The sequence below is a fragment of the Schistocerca gregaria genome, chromosome 1, assembly GCF_023897955.1.
Source record: "Schistocerca gregaria isolate iqSchGreg1 chromosome 1, iqSchGreg1.2, whole genome shotgun sequence".
Taxonomy (NCBI): Eukaryota; Metazoa; Arthropoda; class Insecta; order Orthoptera; family Acrididae; genus Schistocerca; species Schistocerca gregaria.
In genome coordinates, this window is record NC_064920.1 from 892,318,193 (window position 1) to 892,340,253 (window position 22,061).

Genomic DNA, 22,061 nt, shown 5'->3' on the forward strand with positions numbered 1-22,061 from the left:
ACTATTTAAGTTCCAACCCTCTTACATTTCGAAAAGTAGTAGTCTTTTAATATTCCCACGGACATCCCTGAAGTTATTTTTGCGTCTGAATACTTTTTTCTTTCAGAATGATTTTCTGTGTTGCTCTTGCTGGATCTCTTCAATCCAATCAAAAAATGGTTCTGATATCCAGTTCGCTCGCAGTTTGTTCGTTATGCGGCAGCGCGGAACTGTAATGTCTTCCGGAAAACGGCATCTATCTCGGCACCAGTATGTGTTGCTTTCCAGACCACTTTGACGAACAGAGTGGTTTGGGTTCCCTCGAGAGGTTTTTTTCGGAACCCCGGTTTGTTCCTAATGAGATTTTCAGTCTCCAGAGATATAGTAATACGTGAGCACAAAACATATTTGAGAATTTTACAATAGACAGACATCAGTTACTTAGGACTATAGTTTTGTTCGGCGACCCTTCTCGGAAACAGGGGTGACCTCCGCTTTTTTTCCAATCAAGAACACTTCGCTCCCCCAAGGACCTATGGTACAATTCTGTTAGAAGAGATGCTAGTTCTTCCGCACACTTTGCAGCGCGTAAGTGGTATCCCGTGAGGTCCAGCCACCTTCCCTTTGTTGAGTGAGTTTAGCTGCTTTCTTATCCTATGATCAGCTATTTGGAATTAACTTGTTTTGTCATTCGGGGTAAGATTTAAAGGAGGTACTTCAATGCAATCTCTCTCTGGGAAACAGTTCTGGAAACGTACGTTTACTGTTTTGGCCTTTTCTGTGTCGTCCTCCGTTTCACTGCCATTTCGATCAGTGTTTGGATAGATGGCTTCGATCCGCTTATTGATTTAACGTAAGGAGAAAACTTCTTTGCATTTTCTGTGAAGTCAGTAGCCACAATTTTACCTTTAATTTGTTTAACGCTTCACTCATGGCTCTCCCTTCGCCAACTTTGACTTAGTTTAACTTCTGTTTGTGAGGCTTTGGCTACATTTGAATTTGCAGTGAAGCTGTTTTTGAAACAGTTTTCTAACATGGCTGTCTAACCACGGCGGCTCTTTTCCAGCCCTCACAATTTTGGTCGGCATATACCTATCTAAAGCTTATTGTGCAATGATCTTTAACTTTGTTCATCGATACTCAACATTTGAAGTGCTGGAGATGAAATTTTCGCGCTGTCCGCTCATGTAATCTAGAATTGTTTCTTGTCGCTCTTGCTAAGCAGAAGCATCTTCCTGTCCTCCTTTGTACTCCTGTTTACAGCCGTATTCAGTGATGCTGTAATGGCCTTGTGATCGCTGATTTCCTGTCCTATGTCAACTGAGAGGAAAAGTTGGAGTTTCCTTTACACAGACGCTTCTGCAGTAAATTAATACTATGTTAATATTTTCTTTCTTCCATCTGCTGTGCTGAATGCTACTGTGAACTCTGAGGGCATCTTTTCGGACCTGTGGAGTTAGTTCTCTATCCGGAAAACCCCCATGTGGACGCCGCACGTAATCCGCTGCTAGGATGGCTTCCTGCGTGTGGTGCACACTGACCTATTAACTGGAACCCTAAAATTTACATCCGATACAGTCGCAGAATCGTCAGCGTCAAGTTTAGACCTTTCACTGCTCGAAACCAGGTGACCACGATCGGTTCTGGGATCCATGCTGCAAAACAGTAGCTCTGCTTCTACCTTGTGAGAGTTACTGCCTTCACCAAATCCGTCAGCCGCCTGTAGGGACCGGGAAGGGCCTCTGAACGCAGGCGTCGTTCGTGTCTACATGAGCCACGATTTGCAGCCAAGCGCACCTAGTGCACTCAATCTCTGTCTGCAGAGCCGCCTCCGAATTTCGGACGAGACCTCCGGGCAAGCAGAGTGGACACTAGCTTCCTTTCCCGATCTGCCCACTTTTTTACTGAGGAGCTCCATTGTCCGCCTAACACTGAAGCTCCCAATTACAAGCTGTCCCACCCTCTGCGGTTGTCCGAACCTCTCACGAAGATCGGTCGCAGACCCATCGGCTGAGGCGTCCTATAATGGCTCAGCAGCGGGGAATACCTCTGACCTGTTTGTAAGACTTAAGGGGACAGCTGTGGGCTGCTACCCACTTTCGACTTGAGATTCGCAGTGTACCACAGTTCGCCAGCCACCATCGGGTAAGTGTCGGCTGGTCTGGATGTGTCAATCTGAAAACGCAACAGCATCGAGGAACCAAGGCGGCTCTATAAGCTCCTGTGATGCCAATGAAACACCACAGTCGCCAAGGTCAGCAGTCTGAAGGCTGTCGACTGTGGCCAACACAGTTTCCAGCCGTTTACTGGCGTTGTTTGGCCAATTCCCCCTGCGGACACAACGGACGCAGTCCCTGTTCATCTTTAATCAGTTATTGTCTGAACAACGGGTAATGTAATCCTACCTCAGGAAAATTAATTCACTTAACGCAAATCAACGAAAAATACGTAAATTCTTAAAGTAAAAATAAATAGCACTATTAAAAACAACTAAATTATCAGATGGATTCACTTCTACTCTAATACCACTAAAATAAACGATGTTCAAAATCTTAGTACAAAGTATAAGTTGCCACTGTCTCAGATTTGCTAGAACGTTGGATAGCGCAGCCTCATTTCTAAATAATTGCATATGTGTACCTATGTTAATACCGATGCCTGATATATCAGGAAATTCAAGTTACTCAGCTTTACAGTTTCACTGTATAGTGAACGTAAATTACCGTACTGCTATGTAACTTCAGTACATCATCGAATTCCCTTTGAAGGTATGTAGGTTACGCTTCAGTAAAATTGACTGTGTTTGGATGGCAGACTCATCGACATTAGACTAAAAGGTTCTTGGTAGTGAGTATTCATTAATGTGAAGCGTAAAAAAATGGCTCTGAGCACTATGGGACTTAACATCTACGGTCATCAGTCCCCTAGAACTCAGAACTACTTAAACCTAACTAACCTAAGGACAGCACACAATACACAGTCATCACGAGGCAGAGAAAACCCCTGACCCCGCCGGGAATCGAACCCGGGAACCCGGGCGTGGGAAGCGAGAACGCTACCGCACGACCACGAGCTGCGGATCATGTGAAGTGGAAACAATATCTTTTGGTGCCATGGTCAACCGAAACAAAAAGATGGAGATTAGATTTGAGAGGCATGACAATTGTCAGCAAAAGCGGGTCTATTGCGTAGCGCACATCTAGGTCGCTAACAACAATCCGTCAGAAGACACTTCTCTCCTGCTACTGAAAGGAGTTTACTTGTAACAGATAGTGGTGTTTTAATCTGTTGTTCGTGAGGTCTCGAAGCGGCAAGGAACGAAAAAATATTCTCAAAGTTAACTGATATAAAAAAACATCTGGAGTCCTGCTCTCCTAGTCACGATTTTGGCTGCAATTTAGCAACAGGAGAAATAAGGAGACGCAGTAGTTAATACTGTCAACCGGTATTGGGCTGGAGTGGTGTTCAGATCTGTCCGTTCCACGGAAACATTAACAAAACTAGGTAATTTAAATTACCCACTGGCAAATGCCAATTCCCTAAAGAAAGCATTGAACCAGTGCATCGTGTCTAATGGTCTCTACGCCAAAGAAGAGAAAGTGTAGACTTATCTTCTTTTTGGAAACCTCAGCTGAAGATCTCTCTGGGTTACGATTAAAATGAGCAAAGACAGCACGTGAATAATCGGGAGATCCTGCATTTTTGAACTGTCATTCAATCTTGTTTATTAGGTTTAAAAAGAACGCTCAGAACATAGTAACAGCAAACACTGTTTACCTGAAAATATCAATACGTAACAAGACAAACACTAGAAACAACTATTAAGAGTCCAAGATTTGATCGTCACGGAAGCAACACTGAAAGCAACGGATGAAATATAGATGACAATTTTCCTTAAACTTGTGGTTTTTCTTTAGGTGAACCAGGTCATTAGAACCGAAACACTAACAAATGGATAAAGGGAAGACATGGACTAACGTCATTGGAAGAGCGATTGACTAGTCTACGCTTTCTTAGAAAAATATTACTCGAGATTTCAGCGAAGGATGGAAAACTATTGACTACAACCAACACACTGCAGTATGGCTTTAAGGATAATTCAGAATCCCCAGAAACCTATAAACTTTGCCAAAAAGTAAGATTTTAGTCAACGTTATTTTCTCTTACGTAAATTTGATCCAACGGTCATGGGTTACACACCTATGAATAATGGCTTGAACAGTGTAGCCTATTTTTATGGATGAGTGTAGAATGAAATGGAAAGGACAAACTCTGGGTAGATATGGGACTTTATTCTCTTTAACAGAACTGAGGAGACGGTATCTTGAAACCGCCTACCCAGTGTATTGCGACCAGTATCATTTGCAGTATCTCTTCTACACACTGAAAAGAGGCGTTAAATTTAGCTCAGGAATTTGGCGAAAACTGTGATAACTATGAACTTCTTCACTTTGTCTTCATTTGCTGACTAAGTCACTAAAAATTTTTTTCTACACCGCCACGTTTCAGAAGAAAGGGGAAGTGAGAGGGAGGGTAAGCGTAAGCTTAAGCTTAAGCTTAAGTCACTGACTATGCGGCTCAGCCGACGCATTGCTTGAAAGATGCTATGAATTTTCTCACATGCTCCTTCAAAATAGTAGTAATTCCTGCTAGATCTAATAGAATCCAGTGTAGTTCAAAGCATGTGCTGCAATAAAAATTTGTTTTTAATTTATTCATTCAGTGCAGGAACAGGTTTTTCCTCCAAGCCCTCTCCATCCATTAAGGTTTAACAAAAATAAAATCATCACAGGGCTTCTGAACTCTGTGGTAACTGACTGTTTAAGATCTTTGGCTTCCATGTCCTTATACTGTAAAAAACCGTTGCTTTGCTGTTTTAAATCTTAGCCTACTTCTATGTCTACGTTTACCTCTGAGCTCCCTACCGTATGATTATCTTTCTGTATCCAAATAACGAGAGATAATCATATTATTGAGAACACATGTGTTTGGGAGTCGTTGGTTCCAAATGTAGGCGTAGCTATAGACACGGGTCAACCATAGTAGTATGCTGGATCAGAGATAACTGTACAGGCAGTTAACTTGTTCAACATGGCCTTAAATAACCTTCCCTGAGACGTTCACTTCTCACGAAGGCAAATTATTTTCTTTTTTTGTTAGTCCATTCGACTGTTATTCTGGTCTGGGCAGAAAAGAAGTGCTTATGTCTAACAGAAACGACCGCAAATAACGTATAAAGTAGGTCCCCTGTCCAGTGCTGCCTTTAACCAAGGAATGGTGTAAAAATCTGGCAGAAAGGTAGCACACATCTGAATGATGCCCATCGTTCAGATTTAATGGAAAACAACAGTTTAAGATAACGACAGTATGAACAAGAAAGGAAATTTATAGGAGACTTTAACAGGATAAAATTTGTACAGTTCTCTTTTCCTCTTGTATGACAGCGGGAGCAGTATAGATATGACATGTGCCGAGAGAACAATGGCAAATAAACTTGGACGTGACCTTCTGAAGAAAGTCATAAACAGTGTTTCATAAGCACCGACCTCTCAAGTGTGTAGACCGAGCGACTATAGTTCGTACTACTATGAGTAGTAATTTCGTCATGATAAAATGACGTGTAGAGCATTGAGCGAATTAATAGGGATCTATAGATTGAAGTCCTTTAAAAAAATCTTTAATACTGCAGTTTTGAGTTCGTTAATTATGACGAAATTTCACCTCAGGTAGATTTTAATTTACATTGGTATATGTCATATCCTTAACTGATTCAGTAACAACCTTTCAGTTTACTCAGAGTTGAAATCACCGCCACTGCCCAGCTAGCTGACTTGCTGTATATATCTTCGTTAGAACCTAATAACCCTGAGAGCGAGGCTACTGGGAATACAAGAGGGGAAAAAATTTAAAAGCTGATCAGTTTTCGGTAAAGTTTATGGGCTGGACTTCTTATTTCCAACTGCCCCTATAAGATATTTTGTGGATACTACGTGAATCGTTTGTCATTGACACAGAAAAAGGAAAGGAAGACAAAGGAAATAAAGATTACCGTTTCAGACCCTGTGAGGAATGAAGTCAATACCCGCTCGGATTGGGGAATGATGAGAAGAAAATCTGCATTGACTTTCACACCTCAGGAAAATTTTTAATTAAGATGCCTGCACCAGGACTGAACCTCGTCCTCCCGACTAACATTCTAATGCCTTATCATTGCGCTAACACTCTGAGTTGACACTAAAGTTTGCCTTTGTGACACTCTCCTGCTACTTCTAAGTTCTGCGTTAATGATTTCAGGTGGTACCTTAGTTTTTACTATTTATTCGCAATATTAGTCTACTAAGTTTCTTCATTTTATTAAAGTGAAGTTTTCACACAGTATGAGGTCATCACACGCGAATTTAAGCGTCCGTAAAGAACATTGTTTAGTTTATGTATATACGTTCCATATTATTGGGGAGAAGTTTTGTATTGGCATCGTGGAAAGTAAATAATTAATAAATTGTTTTCGGTCTTCAATTCGGCCCAATTCGTAGATACATACCTGGTCTTTATTATCCAGGAACCTATTAGTGGACGCTAATGTAACGTGTGACTGACCACTCCTCGCTTTCATGATGGCGGCAGCGGGACCATGGATTGGATTCATTGAAAAGCAATCGCCATATGTATTAAGGCGTTTATCCCACTAGTAGACGAGACGATCAGTTCCTGTTCCGTAGAAAACGATCGGCCGCTGACGGATCCACAACCTCGCCTACTCTTGCACTTTCTCGTCCGACTGAAACCGACTTCCGTGCCAGTTTTTCTTGAAAACACCGAATCGCTGAAGCGTAGTTTCCGTCTGTTTGGCAGCATGGGGACGTGGGTTATCGTGCAGCAGGCTGATTCCGTCCGACAGCACACCGACAGCCCAAGGACAGAGGGCAAAGAGCAAAGCCAACAGTTTAAACATATCACTTCTCCTCCACCAAAGAAATCCAGAACTGTTCGCAGAAGTTCCGGTAAGGTCATGATGAACTCTTTCAACTGCAGGGTCCTTTATTCGTCGAGGTCTTCGACTGTGGAACCCCTATCAATGTGGAGCGCTATGAAGACACTTTGCAGTCTGTGCGACTCGCCATGAAGTCAAAACACCAAGGAATGCTGTTTGACGGGATCTTCCTCGTGCAGGAGTCTACTAGTGAAAGCCATCTAAAAATCCGTACAGAAGTTCCTGAGATTAGCCTTCACATACATACAGGTACGCGGCAGTGGCTTGTAATAAATCCTATGTATGTACAAGGGTTAGATAAAAAGCCGTGGGAACACACAGCACGCCTGCTGTCTGTATCTGACGGAAGAACTTTTGAAGTCGTGCAGTGAGTGGCGATGGCTGTATTCGATTCAGCTGCTGTGTGTACTGTTTGAAAGCATGGAAGACCAGTTGAAGCGCACTGCCGGTATGTTTAGGAAACACAACTTGGCGTGGGTCAAGTTTGAAGGGGCACGTGGTCGTAGCGCACAACAATGTTTCCTTCTGGCTGTGCACCTCATCATCTTTCATGCCAATGCACGATGGCACACGGCGAAACACGTGCAGGAATTCTTACGTATGCGGGGATGGGAGATACCGGAACATCCACCGGATTCATCCGATATGAGCCTGTGCGATAAGGAGCTGTTCGCCAAAATGGAGGCACTTCTTCGTGGAACCAGCTAAAACACAAGAGGAAATAGGGCAGTCCTTCCAAGACAGCGACAGGGATGGAAGCGCTGACGATGTACGACACCTTTCATCTTTGTGGATGGAGGTGCTCGAGATGTAGGGTGACTATTACGTTGAGGGCGTGTTCTACAGTGAGCGTCTGTCTGATGTCTGGTATGAATTATAGCCACTACATATTATCCATGCCATGTATAATCGTCATATTCAACCGTTGTAGCGGCAATGATGCAAGCCCTCTTTTACAGTCGGCAACTCCTGTTCTCTCTCTCCTTTCCATGTTGATATAGACCACTTGTACCCGACAACAGACGCAAGCAGCGAGCTTTCCGTTCAATGGACAGCGGCAGAGACTGGCGAGTCGAGTCTCTCCGAGACTGTGGTGGTGGTGGTGGTGGTGGTGGTGGTGGTGAGTTGGGAGATGAACTCACGGGACCCTCTGGTAAATTTAAAGCGAGTTTACGGTGCTCATTTCTGATCTCAGGCCGCCAGCGATCAGTCTAGTTGTTAACGGCTGTTTGAAGAAGCTGCCTGTTCTCGGTACAAACGCGCTGAGGCGAGCAGAAGAGGACTCACCAAAACCGATGCAGGCGCCAGTGACTATGCGGTCTCCGGCCAGCTGCGTAATGGACAGCGCGACGTAGGCGACGGCCAGGCAGAGCGCGTGGCTGGCCAGCGACTTGCCGTGCAGGTCGCGCAGCTCCGGGAACCACAGGTACACCCACGCCGTCGCCACCAGGAACGGCACCGACACCAGCAGGCCTGCGGCAGAAGGGACCGCGTTCCTTCAGGAGCTGAGTCAGAGTTCGAATCAAGAACAGCTGCCAACATGAGTAACGTAGAAGTAGATATCCTCGGAGTAGTGAAGCAAATTAAATCACGTAACAAAACCAAGTCTTCCGTTCCAGACTGTATACCACATAGGTTCCTTTCAGAGTGTGTTCATACAATAGCTCCATACTTAATCATATACAACCGTTCGCTCGATTGGAGATCCGTACCCAAATACACTACTGGCCATTAAAATTACTACACCACGAAGATGACGTGCTACAGACGCGAAACTTAACCAACAGGAACAAGATGCTGTGACGTGCAAATTATTAGGTTTTCAGAGCATTCATACAAGGTTGGCGCTGGTGGCGACACCTACAACGTGCTGAAATGAGGAAAGTTTCCAACCGATTTCTCACACACAGACAGCAGTGACCGGCGTTGCCTGATGAAACGTTCTTGTGATGCCTCGTGTAAGGAGGAGAAATGTGTACCATCACGTTTCTGACTGATAAAGGTCGGATTGTAGCATATCGCGATTGTTGTTTATCATATCGTGACATTGCTGCTCACGTTTGTCGAGATCCTATGACTGATAATATGGAATCGTTGGGTTCAGGAGGGTAATACGGAACGCCGTGCTGGATCCCAACGGCCTCGTATCACTAGCAGTCGAGATGACAGGCATCTTATCCGCATGGCTGTAACGGATCGTGCAGTCACATCTCGATCCCTGAGTCAACAGATGGGGACGTTTGCAAGACAACAGTCCATCTGCACGAACAGTTCGATGAAATTTGCAGCAGCACAGACTATAAGCTCTGAGACCGTGGCTGCGTTTACCCTTGACGCTGCATCACAGACTGGAGTACGTGCGATGGAGTACTCCACGACGAACCTAGGTGCACGAAGGGCAAAACGTCATTTTCGGATGAATCTAGGTTCTGTTTATAGCATCGTGATTGTCGCATCCGTGTTTGGCTACATCGCGGTGAACGCACATTGGAAGCGTGTATTCGTCATCGCCATACTGGCGTATCACCCGGCGTAATTGTATGGGGCACCATTGGTTACACGTCTCTGTCACCTCTTGTTCGCATCGTCGGCACTCTGAACAGTGGACGCTACATTTCAGATGTGTCACTACCCGTGGCTCTTCCTTTCATTCTATTCCTGCGAAACCGTACATATCAGCAGGATAATGCACGACCGCATGTTGCAGGTCATGTACGAGCCTTTCTGGTTACAGAAAATGTTCGACTGCTGCCTTGGCCAGCACATTCTCCACATCTCTCACCAATTGAAAACGTCTGGTCAATGGTGGCCGAGCAACTGGCTCGTCAGAATACGCCAATCACTACTCTTGATGAACTGTGGTGTCTTGTTGAAGCTGCATGGGTGGCTTTAGCTGTGCACGCCATCCAGGCTCTATTTGCCTCAATGCCCAGGCGTATCAAGGCCGTTATTAGGGCCAGAGGTGGTTGTTCTGGGTACAGATTTCTCAGGATCTATGCACCCATATTGCGTGAAAATGAAATCACATGTCAGTTCTAGAATAATATATTTGTCCAATGAATACCCGTTTATCATCTGCATTTCTTCTTGGTATAGCAATTTTAATGGCCAGTACTGTACTAGAAAGTTGCACAGGTCAAGCTGACATTCAAGAGAGATACTAGGAGTGATCTAAATTAAAAGCTCGTATCATTAACGTCAATATGCAGCAGTATTTTGGAAGATATACTGTGTTAGAACATTATGAGCTACCGCGAAGAAACTGTCTATTGACACACACAACAAAAATGGTTCAAATGGCTCTGAGCACTATGGGACTTAACATTTGAGGTCATCAGTCCCCTAGAACTTAGCACTACTTAAACCTAACTAACCTAAGGACATCACACACAGTCAGGCCCGAGGATGGATTCGAACCTGCGACCGTAGCGGTCACGAGGTTCCAGGCTGAAGCGCCTAGAACCGCACTGCCACACCAGCCGGCAGAGGCCACAGGAGGAAACGCAGGTCCACACAGCTACTCGGGCTTGGCGTAAGTCATTTATGGAAACAGGTAGTGTTCTCCATAAATACGGTGCGGATCCCCCATCTGTTTCGGACGACAACGTGGATAAGTGGGCGGCAGGCGTTTGCAAGGAGTCCGACAAAATCTGTGCGCACTGCGGTAAAGAGTGTTAGAAATGAGACGGTCAACAGTGCACAGTCGCCTGCGTAAGACGCTACGGCTACATCCCTAGAACGATCATCTGCTTAAGGCGTTAAAACTCTTTGACAAACCTCAACGCGAACTGTTGGCAGGGTATATGCTAGGCAAGATTGACGCAAACAACAACTTTTCGGAAAAGATTTATTTGACCGGTGAGGCAACGTTTCATTTGTCCGGCAAACAATAGTCATTAAGTTCGTATACGGTGTTCGCAGCATTCTCACTTTACACGTGAAATGGAAAGAGAGAGTCCCAAGGTCAATATTTGGTGCGCACTGATGAGCAATTGTGTCATTGATCCATTCTTTTTCATCGAGACTACCGTCGACGTTGATGTTTACCTGGACATCTGACAAGATTTTACTGTGCCACAATTGGAACTCCTATCTCTAATCATATTGCAGTAAGATGGGGCACTATCCCCACAGGTCCCTAAATGTCAGTCAGTTTCTAGATGAAATGTTTCCGAACAGATGGATTGGACGGGACAGTCCAATTCGATGGCCGCCACAATCCCCTGACCTCACAGCACTAGACTTCTTCCTGTGGTGTTTTGCAAAGAATCTGGTGTACAGAACTAAGGTCGGAGACAGGGCTTCGGAAAGGTACACATTCTCAATTTATTTGAACGTGTCACCGTGGAGATCTTGAATAGTCCGTGGAGAAAAATGGAATTCCGAGTAGACGTTGTCCATACCACTGGGGGTGCATACACTGATGCGTATATGAGGAAACAAAACTGAGTTAACATATGTTAAAAACCATTCGTTAATATCTAGTATAATTTCGGAAGTATAAAATCGTAAGTTATGAAGATAATTTATGGACGCATTTTACTATGTGGTCAGGTCTGTACTGACACCTATTGTTAGACACTAATATCAGGATTTCCACCATTCGCTTTTTTATGACGAGAAACCTGCAAGGGACATTTTCAACGAGGTATGTCTGGAGGAACAGCAGCCCATATTTCAAGTGTCGGAACCAGTGAAAGCAGTGATACTCAACGCTGGGGTTTGGAGAAATGTTTATGTTGTAACGCAACCCAAAGCTTTTCAACTCGGTTCATGTCGGGACTCTGGGTATGCCAGTTTATTTCAGGATCCTCCACAAACCATTCCTTCACAGATGATACTTTATGACAGTGTACTGCCATGGCGCTACATGCAAATAATCATCTCAGAACTGCTACTTTGCTTTATGCAGTGCACAATGGTGTAATGTGCGTTAATTTCCTCCTACATTTAGTGAATTCTCAAGCACAACAAGGGGTGCACCCTCTAACACAAGATGAACCCCACATACCGTCAATAACCTGCTCCACACATACGTTAGCCAGAAATTCTCCAAGACCAAACCTATAGGAACTCTAAAATATCGTTGCGTATAGTACTGGGATCAGTGTTTAACTGTCAAGTGGGACAGTTTGAAATTCGTATTGACTGTTTTTCTTAATGCCTTCTGTGTTAATTACCGTGTAACAACGTACAACTTCGGCGAATGGTCTCAGTGAATAAGAGTAAAAAGAGCTGCAAACTAAATACGTTTACTGGGCTTCTAAATAATCTCTATTACCAACATCGTGGCCGCGCATTGTTGGGTATCCTCAATCAACAGCTTTGTTTTCTATCTGCTACTGCAACAAATCTAAATCAGCATCATATTATTTTACTTATTTTTCATTTACTTCAATTTGTGAATCTGCTTGACAAAATCTTTAGTCTATTAAACATTTATATAGTATTATTGCAGTAGAAGATAGACCAATTATACCAGAGACAAATATTTATTTAGAACAAGTTTCATTGTAGAATGTATACATGTTCACAGGACTTACAAATGAAATGAAATCACAAATGAAGAGATTAGTGTAAAATACTGCGAGTTAAACAGTTATTAATAACATAAATTTGTTGATAACTATTTACTAACTTCTGTTATCCCCGACAAATTACTATTTTCTGTTAGAACTAATCAACTACTAAAATATGTTAGTATAAGCTGAGATTGGAACCTCTTTAAATACTGGAGGTAAGAGCTGTTTTACACAGTGTTCACGTTTCAATGTTTACTTGCTTAAACTTTGAATATTTCAAAGATAAAATATGTATAGAATTAGATTTATATTTTCATCACACCGGCGGCCGTTTTGTATCATATATTACAGAAGTGTGGAATTAAAAGGTTGCAACACGGAGCCCCTGCACTCAGTTTCAAAATTTTGGGTTTTGAAGACACCAGATGTAATTAAAGTGCAGCTTCCCGCGGAGGTCCAGTGTTGGCTGTATGGCAGGGAACCTTCGTAGATACGGTAAAACTTTAATGTGGAGACGATTAACACCGGAAAAAATAGTTCCAATTTTTGCCACCAGGTGCGAACCTGGCGCTGTACAGCATCTTGTCGATGTCTTCGGTGCTCATATTGGACAGACTGAGTGGCAGTTAATAATAAAACCAACATTATGCCTTTCTCACTTTGACCTTTTGTGCCTACGTCCTGTTCTTAATCCTCAGCGCATCACAACGAGACTGCCACGCCAGAAGAACAAAGATGAGCACAGTATTTACGGAAAGACTATGTAACATCAGTGTGACCTTATTGTAAAGTTGTTTTTGTAATGCCATTTAGCCTGAAGATGAGGTATTCCGTCTAAGCATATCACTAAATAAATAAGTAGTACAATAGTTGCCAAAGTTTGTCACTGGTAGCGGTAATTTAAAAAACCTTTACATAGGTTTAAGTAGTTCTAAGTCTAGGGGATTGATGACCTCAGTCACATAGTGCTTAGAGCCATTTGAATTACATGTCTTTCTTGCATTCACAGCGCCAGGTTTGTACCTGGTGGCCAGAATTAGAGCTAACTTTTTCCGGGGTAAATATGTTTCACATTAACGCATTAGAGTATCTACGAAGTTTATTTGCTAACACTGGAACTCTATGAGTAGCTGCACTTTAATTATAACCACCTGATACCTGCAATTTTCGAACTATGGTTGGGCATTTGAGCGGAAATAAATAATTATATTTATTATATTTTGACGTTTTAGGTTAGGTTCGCAAATTCTTAGACACTCCTCAGGTTTGAGGGCCAAGATGTCGGTCGAACGGAAGAAAACAGTTTTTGACCAATGTATACTGCTAGTAATAGCTTGTGGCTATGGACATTGACATGTAATGAGTTGATCCTCAGAAAACTAGTAATAGCCTTCGACCATAAATATAATAGCCTGGCCCTGACGTCATTTTCGAGGCTCCAACATCTCTGGGCTAAAGTCACGTGAATGTTGGCAAAACACGGTTGTTTCGTGTTGCGCTTATGCCTGCACTCAGCGTTTTGTCGGGGAAATGGCATTACATTTCACGCGTGTTTCTATTATAGTGCAGATGCGTTTATGGAAATCTGCTGAAGTGACTTTTACTTTTTTTTTTTTTTTTTTTTTACACTTGAAATAGAGTATCACAAATTGAAGTGTTTAAAGTGATGTCTGTCAAGTCAGACTCTTATTACATTTTGGAAAGTATCTGTGATAATTCGGTTACAGAAATAAGTATAACTGTTTCTCTTTCCTACTCATAGGCTCCCTAAGAATGAAAACCGAAGACAGCTTTGGATACAGGCCCTGAAACGGAAAAACTTTTGGCCATCTGGAGATATGCGTCTTTTTGTATATACAAGTGAGATTACAATAAGGTAAGGGCACCTATAGTCTACGCATGAAGAGAATTTTTTCTACCTTTTAATACTATTAAATAAGTATAGGGTCCAAAATTATTTTTTGAAGCTTCAAAGTCTCACCTTTCATCTAAACTATTTTTTTAATTGATAGTTTAAACATTTGTAAAAATTGTAGGAACTGAACCTTTGAAGCGCACCTAAAATTGATACTCTAAAACGGATCTGCTCCTAAAGTCTACAATTTGGCACCTATAGTTGACATAATTCCCATATCCTATTTTCTTTTCCAAGTGACTAGATCTCAAAACGCGGCGAATCCGCTAGTTTTGACACGAGCCCACTCTTATTGTTTAAAATAATTTAAACGACATTTTACTTTAATTGATAGTTTATAGTAATTTCGTTCCGCTGCCCACCGGAGGGGCGTTTGATGTATTTGTTAGATTTTATAAATGGTACTGTCAACAAATCCAGGTCAAATGTACTTCTGACAATTTTTCGCAAATAAAGTAATTTTTGTTGGAAGCGTTTGGCAGTCAATTGAGAAATGTGGGTAAAAATACGATACAAACATAGGATGGCAGACCGCTGATTTGAAATTCCGCCACGTTTTGCCAACAGTCATGGTTTATGTTGGAGCCACACCAGCCGTATAGCTTCTGCACAGTAAGGCCAGGCAACTAGTATCTATGGTCGAAGATAGTAGCCCTAAGAGGATGGAGACATCGGTGTTGGGCTGCGCAAAGATTGACAGAAAGAAAGCAATCGATATCAGGCAGACAACGAAGGTCAGTGAATTTCAGTATTAGAAAGAGTGAATACCTTGAAGTGGCAGTCAGCTGGCATAGCATGGCACGGCACTGAGAAGAGATAGGAGATGATCGAATAAACTACTTGACTGGAGACCAGTTTAGCAAAAAAGTCCAAGGAGAAGACCACCAGCCAGATTGGACAGAGACTTATTGAAGACAGCTGGACTGAACTGGCAACGGGAGGCTCAAGATCGGAAGAAATAGAACTTGCAGGGACCATATGTTGCACGCAGACTGAATGAGGCCGTATCACCAAGTGGTCCAACTAGTTTATGATTATGAATTTAACAGGATATTCTGAGAAAGTTAGACATTTTTTATTGATAAGTATTTAGGTAACGTTTATAAGTGTATTGTGAGTTCAGTTTTATGTCATAGTAAATATTAGCAGTGAAGGAGACAAAGTACAGTTACAAGCAGCTGAAAATTTGAAAAGTAAGGTGTTTAAAAGTGGTGTAAATTTCTTTAAGTGGTTAAGATCTTGGACAGAGGAAAGGAAGACTAGAGAGAACGCAGAAGACGTCGGAACAGAAGTGAAAGTGTTCGGACAGAAGTGAGACAGCGGAATCCCCTAGAGAGACGGCGAAGTCTCGCCTCTACTCACCGACCAGCTAGTCTAGTGTAGCCACTAGTCAGCAGCAGGAGAGACGCAGCCCTAGGAAGCGGCCGGCAGCGCCGCGCCACAGTACCTGAGACCGACCTGCGCTCTTACCGATAGGGTACAGCACGTAGCGGATGGTGTGCTCGCCCGCGCTCACGCCGTCCTCGGGGCTGAAGCAGATGAGCGGCAGCGCCACGGCGAGCGCGCGCTCCGGCGACCAGTAAGCGTCGACGCAGAAGTCGTCCGGGCCCAGGCGCTCGCCGTCCCACAGCTGCAGGGTGCCGTTCGCGAACAGCCGGTAGTCCTCGTCCACGTCCAGCGCGAACCTGCAACCGCCGGCGCCTCCTCACTCACTTGCTGAGCAGATCGACGCTAAGGAGCGAGCGAGCAGCTGCAAGTACACTACTGGCCATTAAAACTGCTACACCACGAAGAAATGCAGATGATTGACGTGTATTCAGTGGACAAATATATTATACAAGGTCTGACATGTGATTACATTTTCACGCAATTTGGTGCATAGATCCTGAGAAATCAGTACCCAGAACAACCACTTCTGCCCGTAATAACGGCCTTGATACGCCTGGGCATCGAGTCTTACAGAGCTTGGATGGCCTGTACAGGTACAGCTGCCCATGCACCTTCAACACGATACCACAGTTCATCAAGAGTAGTGGATGGCGTATTGTGACGAGCCAGTTGCTCGGCCACCATTGACCAGACGTGTTCAGTTAGATCTGGAGAATGTGCTGGCCAGGGCAGCAGTCTAACGTTTTCTGAATACAGAAATGCCCGTACAGGACCTGCAACATGCGGTCGTGCATTACCCTGCTGAAATGTAGGGTTTCGCAGGGATTGATTGAAGGGTAGAGCCACGGGTCGTAACACATCTGAAATGTAACATCCACTACTCGAAGTGCCCTCAATGCGAATAAGAGGTGACCGAGACGTGTAACCTATGACACACCGCACCATCACGCTGGGTGATACGCCAGTATGGCGATGACGAATACAAGCTTCCAATGTGTGTTCATCGCGATGTAGCCAAACACGGATGCGACCATCACGATGCTGTAAACAGAACCTGGATTCATCCGAAAATATGACGTTTTGCCATTCGTGCACCCAGGTTCGTCCTCGAGTACACCATCGCAGGCGCTCCTGTCTGATGTCGTAACCGCAGCCATGGTCTCCGAACTGATAGTCCATGCTGCTGCAGACGTCGTCGAACTGTTCGTGCAGATGGTGGTTGTCTTGCAAACGTCCCCATCTGTTCACTCAGGGATCGAGACGTGGCTGCACGATCCGTTACAGCCATGCGGATAAGATGCCTGTCATCTCGACTGCTAGTGACAAGAGGCCGTTGGGATCCGGCACGGCGTTCGGTATTACCCTCCTAAACCCACCGATTCCATATTCTGCTAACAGTCATTGGATCTCGACCAATGCGAGCAGCAATGTCGCGATACGATAAACCGCTATCGCGATAGGCTACAATCCCACCTTTATGAAAGTTGGAAACGTGATGGTACGCATTTCTCCTCCTTACACGAGGCATCACAACAACGTTTCACCAGGCAACGCCGGTCAACTGCTGTTTGTGTATTGAGAAATTGGTTGGAATCTTTCCTCATGTCAGCACGTTGTAGGTGTCGTCAACGGCGCCAACCTTGTGTGAATGCTCTGAAAAGCTCATCATTTGCATATCACAGTTAAATTTCGCGTTTGTAGCACGTCATCTTCGTGGTGTAGCAATTTTAATGGCCAGTAGTGTAGCTAAAGAACATTCAACAGCCTAGATAGCATTGAATACTTTATTTAAGACAACGGGTTTTGACTGACTTTGCTGTCATCTCAGATCAGTATGAAAGTGCACGTACGTGGAATATGTCTTGTTACGTGAGTTACGACGTAATATCTGACATAAAAATTTTAGTTTGGGATTACAAAACCGGAAGTGGGACTGTCATGCCAAATTAAAACTTTTCTGATCTACATCTACGTGATTACTCTGCTATTCACAATAAAGTGCCTGGCAGACGGTTCAATGAACCACCTTCAAGCTGTCTACCGTTCCACTCTAACGGCACGCGGGAAAAACTAACACTTAAATTTTCTGTGGGGTCCCTGATTTATATCATCGTGATGTTCATTTTTCCCCTATTAGGTGGGTGGCAATAAAATTTTTTCGCAATAGGAAGAGAAAACTGGCGATTGAAATTTCATGAGAAGATCCCGTCGCAACGAAAAACTCATTTGTTGTAATGACTGCCACTCCAATTCACGTATCATGTCTGTGACACTCTCTCCCCTATTACGCGATAATACAAAACGAGCTGCCCTTTTTGTACTTTTTCTATACCATCCGTCAGTCCCATCTGATGCAGATCTCACATTGCACAGAAATACTCCAGAGGGCGGACAAGCGTGGTGTAAGCAGTCTCTTTAGTAGACCTGTTGCACCTTTTAAGTCTTCTGTGAATGAATCGCAGTCTTTGGTTTGCTCCATCCACAATATTATCTACGTGATCGTTCCAATTTAGGTTATTTGTAATTGTAATCCGTAAGTATTTAGCTGAATTTACAGCCTTCAGATTTGTTTGACTTATCGCGTAATCTAAATTTAGCTTATTTATTTTAGTACTCATGTGAATAACTTCACACTTTTCCTCATTCAGGGTTAATTGGCACTTTTCGCACCATAGATATATCTTATCTAAATCATTTTGCAAGTCGTTTTGATCATCTGATGACTTTACAAGATGGTAAATGACAGCATCATCAGTAAATAATCTAAGACGGCTACTCAGAGTCTCTCTTATGTCATAATGTAGACCAGGAACCGTAAAGGGCCTATAACACTTCCTTGGAGAACGCCGGATATTACTTCTGTTTTACTCGATGACTTTCCATCGATTACTACGAACTGTGACCTTTCTGACAGGAAATCATAAATCCAGTCGCACAGCTGAGGCGATACTCCTTAGGCACGCAGTTTGGTTACAAGACACTTGTGAGAAGCGGTGTCGAAAGCCTTCTGGAAATCAAAAAATATGGAATCAATTTGACATCCCCTGTCGATAGCACTCATTACCTTATGAGTATAAAGAGATAGTTTTATTTCACAAGAATGATATTTTCTGAAACCGTGTTATGTGTCAAATCTTTTCCTTCGAGGAACTTCATAATGTTCTAATACAGCATATGTTCGAAAACCATACTGCATATTGACGTTAGTGATATAGGCCTGTAATTCAGAGGATTGCTCCTACTTTCCCTTTTGAGTATGGGTGTGACTTGAGCAATTTTCCAGTCTTTAGGTACGGATCTTTGTGTGAGCGAGTGGTTGTATATAAGCGCTAAATATGGAGCTATTTTATCAGCATACTCAGAGGAACCTGACTAGTCTACAATCTGGACCGGAGGCCTTGCCTTTATTAAGTGTTTTAAGCTGCTTCGCTACACCGAGGATGTCAGCTTCTATGTGTCATCTTGGCAGTAGTTCTTGATTGGAATTCAGGAGTATTTACTTCGTCTTCTTTGGTGAAGGAGTTTCGGAAAACCGTGTTTAATAACTCTGCTTTAGTGGCACTGTATTATCTCAGATACTGCGTCTTAACTAGTGTAATGGGGCACATTCCATGTGATCTAAGCTATTGATCGCGTTTTAGCAAATAAAGTAGATCGCTTATTCAGTACTCTCAAAATCAGAAAATTCATGCTGTAGGGGAAAAACCGACCGGCTAAAATCGATACCGATATTTTAGTTCTGAATAAGTAAGCGATATTTTCTGTATTTGTTTGGTCTTTATTATAGCAGGTATTCTTTATTTTACGGTATTCTTTATTTTACTAATCACCGAGTAACACACCTAATCTGTTAGCTATAGCAGCAAACTAAAATTAGTGTTTTTTTTTAAAAAAAGAGTGATTTTTTTCCGCAATATTTCCGGTCCTTCGAAATACTGCGTTATTACTGAAAATTGGAAACGCTATCGTAGCTGTTTTAACAACAATACCTACAGAAACGAGCCAACACATGGCATAACAATGTATACAGTAGTGCTGAAACGAAGAACCTGTTACCATGTGGCATGGTCTGTTGGATGGCATGAGTGTACATGCAGTGTGGTAGGCTTGCCGCTATCTGGCCAGTGTGGTAGTTTCATGTTGCCGTCGTCCGGCGTTAGTTGTGTTACAGAATGTCACCATCCTGGGTCCGGAAGTATCTTACGAAGTAAGCTACAAGTACAGTTGTCCATTTCCTTCTAAAGATTGAGAGCGAGAGGAGACGACAAAACTGCGACGTCATATAAGAAGAAACTTTTAACTTATTCATTCATAGTTTACAATAAAAACTAGAAGAATCTGATCTGTTGTCTGCATCTACGTAACATACCGCTATCTGATTATAACCCTTGAGAACGGACGAATTAACATGAAAAACAGTTCTTCAATCTCAGTTTTCATCTTTTAGCGTTTACTATTCCTAATGCCCAAATTGTGTATGATCCTCGGTTACAAGATGGTTTTTGAGAAGAGTTTAAAAAAATTACTATCAATAGAAGAATACTGCTGACTTCTTATAGTGTTCAACCACTTACCACTTTTGTGAAAAGCATCGAACGGTGGAGGGCTAAGTTTCCTTTTATTTGCCTATTTAATTTAGTATTTAGATTTTATGTACCTTGAAAGTGAGGGATTCAATACTTTTTCAATATTTGCTGGATTTCTACGTCTATATTACAGGAAATAAATGGAATAAAGAGCCGAAAGTAAGTTATTTCAGAAAAAGTAGGAACACCGGCCAGAGTGGTCGAGCGGTTCTAGGCTCTACGGTCTGAAACAGCGAGACCGCTACGGTCGCAGGTTCGAATCCTGCCTCGGGCATGCATGTGTGTGATGTGCTTAGGTTAGTTAGGTTAAGTAGTTCTAAGTGACTGATGTCCTCCGAAGTTAAGTCCCATAGTGCTCAGAGCCATTTGAACCAACGTAGTCGGAACGTCACCCTGAACAACCCATAGAAATGCAAAAATACATGACAAAATTTCCGCTCTGTGCGCGGCATAGTAGTTCTCTAAATAAGCCGGGCGAGAGGGCGAGCGCAGATTAAAACATGTGAAGTTACCATCGGAAGCATTACAAATCATTTAATTACAAGGTTAGGGTGGTTGCACACGGAGGAATGGGTCGTTGAAGCTGTATCACACTTTCACTAAAATGGATGACGTGTGCGGTACAGTTAGTTTAGTGCACTGTAGGTGGAGTGTCTGAAGAATGCGCCCCCCGATCTGAACAGAATAACCAACTGCAAATATTGCAATCTGGTGCACGTCACATTGTGAGCGGAATTGGACGGTATAGCACAGTGATACGATGCGCTCCACACACATACGTCCAATGTAAACAATACAATGAGGTGACAGAAGTCATGAGATACCTCCTAATATCGTGACGGACCTCCGATTGCCCGGTGTAGTACAGCAACTCCACTTGACAAGGACTCAGGTCCTTGGAAGTTCTCTGCAGGAATACTGACCCATGCTGCCGCTACAGCCGTCCATAATTGCGGAAGTATTGCCGGTGCGCGATTTTGTGCACGAACTTACTTTGTTCCCATACATGTTCGATTGGGTTCGTGTCGGGCGAAATGGGTGGCCAAATTGTTAACTCTAATCGTCCAGAACGTTCTTCAAACCAAACTAACAACTATGGCCCTGTAACACGACATCGTTGTTTCGAACATTGCGTCCATGAATGGCTGCAAATGGTCTCTAAGTAGGCGGAAATAACCATTTCCAGTCAATGATACGTACAGTTGGGCCACGTGACCCGGTCCATTCTACGTACACGCAGCCCACTCTATTATGGAGCCTCCACAAACTTGCACAGTGCCTTGTTGACAACCTGGGTCCATGACTTCGCTGGGTCTGCGCCACACAGGAACGCTACCATCAGCTCTTAGCAACTGAAATGTGGACTCCATCTGACCAGGCCACAATTTTCCAGTCGTCTACGGGTCCAACCGACCTGGTCACGAGCCCAGGAGAGGTTCAGCAGGCGATATCACGCTCTTAGCAAAGGCACTCGCGTCGGTCGTACGCTGCATATCCCATTAAAGCCAAAATTCGGCGCACTGTTTTAACGGATACGTTCGTCATACGTTCCTGTTCTGTACATAGTTCCGCGTAGTCAGCGCGTACACAAATTTCCCAATAGAGCGCGCCCCGCTAAGCACAACAGCGTAGGCGCAACGCTCGTCCGTCTCCGCACTACGAGATGGCGCTGTCTTAGA

General features: G+C 43.5%; 1 protein-coding gene across 2 annotated transcripts in view; it reads right to left on the reverse strand.

The window, feature by feature from the left end:
• The window catches only part of LOC126273757 (G-protein coupled receptor Mth2-like), a 114,634-nt gene that overhangs the window by 33,406 nt on the left and 59,167 nt on the right, over positions 1-22,061 (reverse strand). The window contains exons 2-3 of one of the 2 annotated variants that reach the window (XM_049977058.1): positions 15,878-16,092; positions 8,258-8,443 (exon numbers count right to left, since the gene is read on the reverse strand). In XM_049977058.1, coding sequence (XP_049833015.1) covers positions 8,258-8,443; positions 15,878-16,092 — 401 coding nt within the window. Of the gene's footprint in view, positions 1-8,257; positions 8,444-15,865; positions 16,093-22,061 lie in introns of both variants that reach the window. The other variant, XM_049977057.1, reaches the window with a different exon arrangement.